This window comes from Papilio polytes, unplaced genomic scaffold, assembly GCF_000836215.1.
Source record: "Papilio polytes unplaced genomic scaffold, Ppol_1.0 DF821289.1, whole genome shotgun sequence".
Classification (NCBI taxonomy): Eukaryota; Metazoa; Arthropoda; class Insecta; order Lepidoptera; family Papilionidae; genus Papilio; species Papilio polytes.
Window position 1 is genome coordinate 3272641 of NW_013527915.1, and position 8368 is coordinate 3281008.

An 8368-nucleotide genomic window follows, 5' to 3' on the forward strand; every position below is an offset into this window, starting at 1 on the left:
TGATGACGTCAAAGGTCCCAAAGCCTCGCTGACGCGGCATTTATTAAATCCGTGAAAGCTTTCATCGCCGCCAGTAATGAATTCCTTTTGTACGGGCTAATGTTCAACTCGTTGCTAGAGCTAGGCTGGCATTTGTATGTGTCATGTAATACCAAAATGTTTATAAGCAATTCTGACTATTATTCATATTATTTGGTATTTTACGTCATAGTATAAATTAGAATGTTCAAAGAATGAGTCAGAGGCTATCGTAGATTATACGTATACAATCATTTTTGCTCAGTGTTGCCAATCTTTCAATAAAAGTTCAGTAAGCGCTAATATATCATACATTTCGATTCTAACTCGTGTGATAGTAAAAGTGTGCAAGTTCATAAGCGATATTATGACATTATATTTAGAATGATTAGTGTTTAAAGCGACATGTAGTCGCTGAATCAAGCGTGTCATTCGATGACTCACAGTTACCGTGGTCTCGCACCTCCGTGCGTTATACGACAATTTTTCCTGCTTCAAATCTGCGGATGTAACTACTGTACGTGCCTCGAACACAACGCGACTGCATTGTTTTAGAACAATAGACAAGTGGATTTTTATTCAATTTTTACGTATATTAGTTTATGGTTGTCTGGACTGAGTTGACACATGAACTTGACCTGAAAGTAACAAAAAATGCGGGAATTTGTTGAGTTGTAAAAGGCAAATATCACAATAATGTTTAAAATATTGCATATAGTAATCGTGATATTCGGTTTTATTTAGTGTTATACTTACGTAAACAGGAAACAACAAGAAATAAAATACTTTTGATTTTGGATAAATGAAATGTAATGCAAAATGTATAGCTTATTGATTTTTCGGTACAAAATTTTTCCTTTTTGATTGTGATATATATAAAATTTTAAATGTTGTCTGCTTAATAAGATTTATAATGTTAGTAATAAAAAAGCTTTCACTTTTCTATTTAGATAAAGCCCTTAGACATAAGCTTCAATTGTTTAGGATTTATCTCCACAGCGTTTATAAAATTAAAATTATCTAAACAATTATAAAAGTTAATGTAGAATTTTTAAAATTGTTTAGTAATTTAAACATGAAATGATTTATTAAAAAAATATGACGAAAACAGTAATATTTACTTGAAATATTCAAGCTCTTTGATATGTTCTTGGTAATCACAGATTGCCTTAAAACTCAATATAAAATCAATTTTTATCTTTCGTATAAAGATAAAATGTGATTTTATATTGAGTTTATATAACTATACCGAATTCGCCACCGGCGATTTCTAAAAATTGGAAATGCCTTATATCATTTTAAATATAAAATTATTCTATTGTAAAATAAGAATGAATTATATCCATAAGAAATGTTTTGGATGAGCTAAGATTACTTTGCAGAAGGTTTCTCGGGTGTATTTGTGGGAAGTTGTTTGACATGGGTACAAGGGCATGACACGATGCGGAGGCAAACTTTATCAATTTAGTATTAAGCTTATGTTAGCGAAGTGGGTACGTTTGTCTACTAACCCTTTAAAAATACGGTATAGGATAATTATTCTTATTTCTATACAGTAGAACATCGATAACTCAAACCTCGGTAACTTAAAAACCTCTATACCTTCAAAACATAGTATGTTCCCTTCCCTTCAGAGCAGAAAACCTCTGTAAGACCCTTGATAACTTAAAATATTTTGTGTTTCCCTTGGACTTTAACTTATCGAGGTTTTACTGTATTAAGGTAATCTTTACCATCTTAAAGCAACGAAACTATGTTGCAGTAACTTAAAAATTGCATGAAACTTTGAAATATCTGTCTATAATTTACCTGGTTTGTAGAAAAATAATAAAAAACTTATCCGCTCTATTGCTTTATAACGTTGTAGAAAACTTTTCAATCCACCTTTCTATAGACGTTCATCCCCCGAGGATATAAAATGAAAACTTTACAATTGAATGAAATGGAAAATTTATAAAACGGGACCTGCGGGAAAAGTTCTGCCTGATGCTACACGTGTTGTAAAGTCGTGTTTGTTCTCTAAAGTTATGTTTATTGTTTAGCACAGAGATTCCCAAAGTTTTTCTTGTAGACTGTTTTTAATTTTACTGGTTTCGGTTTACCAAAGTACGACATTTCCTCTTCCATTCAACTTTATGCAAGAACTTTACCGTGTACAGGGGGTTCTCCTGAAACACATTGGGTACCAATAGTTTAAAATTATCATGACTGGCTAACATCTCAGTGGATAGCTACACAATAAATGGCATTTCCGTGCAATGATTGTTAAACAATGCATGGAAATATTTTGAAGAGCTAAATCAGTTGTTTTTTACGAATAAAATAGGAAGAGAAACTCAGTTAATGGTAGCAGATATCGTAGAAAGGACATTTGTCAAGGAAACGATCGCGTTACACGAAAATACGAGGATAACGGTTTCTCAGCTACAAAGGGGTCGGTCTATCATCTTCCTTCGTTATCGTAGCCCTCTCACTCGAGGAAAACCCATCCGAAATTGTTCTTTTTTCTTTTAAAAAATTACGATGGTTTTTGCTTGAAATACTGTGATTGTGTAGTCGACGTGAGATCTTGATAAGTAATTGAATACCCGCTGAGTAACTGGCAGTTTTAAATCCTAGTAAATAAAAAGAAAAGATGTAAAGTTGTCGCTTGTGATTTGAAAATGCTTCCTTTATTCGTATTTAATCTGGAATTTAATTAAGTTAATATAATAATGTATGTATTTTATTGTAGTTTATGAATAAAAATGTTAGTTTTTAATGTACAATTTATATCCGTTGTGTAGTTTACATTAAAGTCGAGTGAGGTCCGCCGGGAGAGGACCCATTTCGCACTTTAACATTCAGCACCGTTGTTACTCTAACAAGAGGGATGTTTTCTAAAGTACTATGAAATATTGATGTTATTTTATGTCCGAGTCTAGAGGTTTTTGTTGTTAGATTAGATATTTTTAAGAGATCAAATTGTTCGACAGTTATCTATTAGAACAATTGATTTTTAAAACAAACTTCATTTTTATTTTTACTTTCGTTATCACTGTAATAGTTAAAAAATATCATCAATTCCGACAAGTTGAATATGGAATTTACTTCTTATGTTTTTCGTAGCTTTGTACAAATAATATGCCTGAGGACAAAGTGCAGTCGACTTCCATATAATAATATATTATAACTCGGTATTATAATAAATATTAATTAATTATTGTTGTACTTATCAGGCCTTATTTGTTTACATGATGCTGTTTTGAATGCCGTCTCAAAGTTATGACAATTATAAATAGGTGTTTGATAATAAAACAATCATCGTTTGTCAATGGTGGTCTTTAGTGTGCGTTTCCACTGTCGAAACACTTATTTAAACGAATTTTTAAAAACAAAGATGTTAATTTGTTCACTGAAAGCCGTCTGAAAGTCGTCTATCGGAGGTTGGCAACCATTATGGAAACTGGAACGTTTGACACTTTTGTTCTGTATACGCGTTCTCTTGCATTGTATTTTCTTGGTTATACTCCGATATATGAAATATCAAATCCAAGTCAGTTTACTTGCATGTCAGGGTAATGACTAATTTTATATCGCCTAAATTTTTTAACGTTTGATACGTTCTGCCTAGTAAGGTCTTGTACGTGGTATTATTTATTTGTTTTTCTATATGAATCTAGGTTGTTGATTAGTAAGTAAAATTAATTCGTAAACAATCTGACAAACAATTTATTTTATAAACGTGCATAATCATTACAATGGCCTAATTGCGTAACATAATGTTATTGTCACGAACAATGGAAACAAAGTTAGTAATTTTTATCCTTGAAGTTATGGACTTGCGATGGCATGTAATTGTCCTATTTGGAGGTTACTGATATGACTTATTTGTCTACCCAAAAGTAATAGAATGCAATGTACTTTATTAGGATATCTTTTTCTAGAGGTGACAAAATGACAATGGTAGAATTATACATGCTTAGGAACGATGGTCTGTCTTATTTCTTACTAATATTATAAATGCAAAAGTTTAGATGGATGGATGTTTGTTAGAATTTGTAGCCTAAATGGCTGAACGGATCTCGATGAAATTTGTCATAAATGTAGAGCATAGTCTGGAAGAACACATAGGCTACTCACTTTTGTTTGTTTTAATTTCACGGGGGTGAAATCTGGTCTATAATATAAATCTAAGAGTAAACTTTTTATTCGTAAAGCAGATAAATAGAACTTTTATATTGTCAACAGATCCGCCTTCGACAACGTGAAAGTAACAAAAGTGGCCATCAAGAAAATATCGCCGTTCGAACACCAGACGTATTGCCAAAGGACGCTCAGGGAGATAAAAATCCTGACCCGATTTAAGCACGAGAACGTAAGTCTTTTATTGCGAATAACAAGTTGTCGTAAAGTGAAATTGTTACCCTTCAATAGAGATAAAATACCTCGTTACTGTGATATATTCCTGCTCCAATTACCATGAAACATATGCCTGTATTTACATCAGAAATACAGCTGTTCTAGGTCAGATTTACTCGACATACTAATTGTCTCATTTGTGTTTGTAAATCATAGTTATTTGTATGGTAATATTACAACTACAACGGCTTGTACGCTAAATGGTAATAACGATTTCATTTTATGCCCTTTGGATTAACTTCAAGTAAACTTAACAAATAGTCAAAGACAGTCCAGCCGTTATATCAGTGGTTTAAAAGTATATTTTTCATATTACAATTTGAATTAACATTGAATGAATACAATATGAATGTCTAGACAGTATTAGCTATAGTTGCAGTTAAAGTTTAAATATATTGAAGTACACTTTACACATCTTTATAACGCGGGCAAGTTCACACGTAAAATCTGAACATCGCGCGCGCACATTGCACGATCCCATATTGTTTCCCACATGTTGTCGATAAAGTGGGGGTTGTTTTTTGTAATGTTGTGACCGAACAGGACGCTGTTGTTATCTCGGGCGTGTCGATGCTTTGTTTTGTTCCAGATCATCGACATTCGGGACATTTTAAGAGCAGACACTATCGACCAAATGAAGGATGTCTACATTGTTCAATGCTTAATGGAGACCGATCTATACAAACTGTTGAAAACGCAGGTAACATGACATTGATTTTTAAATACATTTTTTGACCATGTTATTTTCTATGGTGTTCATTATTACTCTTGTTTAGAAGTTCGTAACGAGACGTACGGTTTTTTAAATGTATTTTTTTTTGGATAATTACCGTGACTACTGTTTGAATGTGCTTTGTTAAATTGGTATTATTGAACAGTGAAAGTTTGTAAGTTTAATTCACAGTGGAAGTGCGGTCATGGTCCAGGATATAAGCTTGGGTTGGTTAGCAATCGAACCATGCACCTGCGGTTTATATGTGAATTCCCCCAATAGTGATTAATGTCACTGTTACACATAATGCCTTTATTATAAAAAAATACTTTTTGACACATATTACTCTCCTTCACTATCTTCTTACTTTAATATTATAAATGCGAAAGAACGGATTTTGATAAAATTTTTTATAAATGTAGAGGATGATCTGGAAGAACACATATACCACTTACTTTTTTAATTTCACACGGACGGAATCCCGGGCGATAGCTAGTTTTTTCTATGTTTTTGACGTAAGTATGAAAGATATTAAATCGAGCGTTTTCTTTCAGAAACTGAGTAACGATCACATCTGCTACTTCCTGTATCAAATCCTTCGAGGTCTGAAGTACATCCACTCGGCGAACGTGCTCCACAGGGACCTCAAGCCCTCCAATCTATTACTCAACACCACCTGTGATCTGAAGGTTACATTTATGTTACGAACATCGCTTTGCACTTTCACATTTATTGATATTAATGATTATATAAGCTCTATTGTTACTTTTTGAAAATACTGTTCTTATGTGTTTATACAGTTGATTTGAAAAAATGTAAGGACTTTTTGATTTAAAAATGGTTTTGATAATTATTCATTGGAAAACAGAAGTTTTTTCCATTTAAATTGACAACATGGCCCCGACATTCAACAACAGCCTCTAAACATTCTATTAATACATTTTGTTTATCGTCCCTTGCTTCGAGAAACATTGACAAACAACCTGATTTATCAAACTATTCGAGGAACATTATTCTGCAACTAAGAACTGATTCGGCTTGGCTATTAAAAATTTATAGAGTTGTTCTAGTGAGAGCTATTCTGGCAGCGACGTGTCAACAACAAAATAATGAATGGTCTCGTGGTTGCCGAGTAGTAGTTTTCATTCCTCCGTCGGCAAACTGTTTAATATTAAACCGTGACAAATAAGCTTGTTTGGCGACAGAACTGCGACGTTTAAATTAAATATTAATGGACAAGTTCACACATTTAAAATGTGCTTTTGCACAACGAGAATTTACTTTTTTATTTCAACGTGAGTAAGTACTAAAAGACTAATAAGGATAGAAGACCGCACCATATAGGGTATAAATAAGGAGAGAAAGAGAATCTATATATTCAGTTATTTAGTAACTGTTACGGCATTTGAAGGGTTTGAATTATGACGTTCAACAAGGTGGTGTATCGTTCATAATGTTATAGATATGTGACTTCGGTCTTGCTCGCGTGGCGGACCCCGATCACGACCACACCGGCTTCTTGACGGAGTACGTTGCCACGCGCTGGTACCGAGCCCCGGAGATAATGCTCAACTCTAAGGTAAGTTATACATTTAACACTACAAATACTTTGATTTCAGCTTATTGTCGTATAACTTAATTTATTAAAACTGTTTTTTTTATTCAAATGAAATGCAATTTTAAATGAGTTAATTGTGACAGGGTTACACAAAGTCAATCGACATCTGGTCAGTGGGATGCATCTTGGCGGAGATGCTGTCCAACCGACCTATCTTCCCCGGCAAGCACTACCTCGACCAGCTCAACCACATCCTCGGCGTGCTCGGCTCGCCCAGCCAGGAGGACCTCGACTGCATCATCAATGAGAAGGTACACTTCGTAATGTAGCACTTAAAGTACACACAAAATTTACTTTAGACTTGAAATTATCGTTTTCAAAGAAATTGGTCAATTCTGTAGCCTACATAAAGGTATAAACGATCATAAATAGTATGAACATACACTAAAAACGCCAATCGTTACGAAGATAATGACTTATTAGATTCATTTGGTTCAAAACTATTACTATCTTAATTCGAAGAGACACTTTTGGGCCTTCCTTCGCGAGATTTCATAATATATTCATAATTTACGGTGTTCCGTTTTAGATCCTTTAGTGTATCTTACAATATCTTGGTACAAATTACTTGTTATTCCTACTGTATTATTTGGTAAATTTCGTGGAATTTTAACTTTCAAGTCACTGACTAAAAAATAAAAGTCTAAATGTGTACAGTACAATCACAAGTTTAGAAATAAAGACATTGTTGCGAAACTCAGTAACAAGTCGCCGTGTTCCGTATAAAAGTTAGTTCATTGTTTTATTTGTGTTTCGGTTATTTTACTTTCGGATACCGCTAAAAATAACTCTGGAAGGAAAAGTTTGCGCCTGTCGTCACAACACTCTCGATTGTCGATTTTGTTGCTTTTATTTTAGGCAGTGGAATCTGAATATTTTTTTTGTTTTTATTGTAATTATTCCTATTGAAAAGCTAAAGTTTTATAGCTATTGGTATATAACATACATGTTTTACCTTGAATTCATACTGAAACGTTCACAAAACTTTATTTTTTTATATGAAAACAGGCCAGAGAATGTTTTTGTGTGTTTTGGGTTTTGTTTGTTATGATAAAAATTGTATAACTATTTTACCTGTATACACATTTACTTAAAAAACTTGTATGTATTCATACCTTCTATTTGTTACAATTAGTCGTATATAAATGTAAAGTACTCTTACTCTATGTTACGTCATAGAGTAGGTATTTGCACTTTAAAGTGCATACTCTTGTAAATCTATTTACCACTCTACTGATAAAGTGAATTAAACGTTGCTTTTTGCAGTAAATAGATTTACTGACAGTTTATTTACTTAAATGTGCTTATCAGACTTAGCTGTTTTTGTATGCTTTGACGTAAAACTTCATGTATAGTCTAAATACACATATACGTGCGGATATTTTTGATGATAAGAATTGTTAGATGTTAATGAAGACACGACAGTGACGCAGCGGAAATAGAATTCATTCATAAAACTCCCAGAAATAACAATATTTCTAACTGGGATCAATATTTTATGATAAATAGCTCTTTGAATCACAGATTTAGTTAGTCCAGGCTACCTGTTATGCAATTTTCTTGACTCTTGGTATACTTAGGCGCGTGGGTACATGGAGTCCCTGCCGTACAAGCCGCGC

At 33.3% G+C, this 8368-nt stretch overlaps 1 protein-coding gene across 1 annotated transcript in view; it reads left to right on the forward strand.

The window, feature by feature from the left end:
* LOC106109111 (mitogen-activated protein kinase 1-like) overlaps positions 1-8368 on the forward strand; it is a 16993-nt gene that overhangs the window by 7190 nt on the left and 1435 nt on the right. The window contains exons 2-7 of the mRNA XM_013290514.1: positions 4249-4375; positions 5009-5119; positions 5686-5820; positions 6594-6710; positions 6833-7000; positions 8330-8366. Of these exons, the coding sequence (XP_013145968.1) occupies positions 4249-4375; positions 5009-5119; positions 5686-5820; positions 6594-6710; positions 6833-7000; positions 8330-8366 (695 nt within the window). The remainder of the gene's footprint in view (positions 1-4248; positions 4376-5008; positions 5120-5685; positions 5821-6593; positions 6711-6832; positions 7001-8329; positions 8367-8368) is intronic.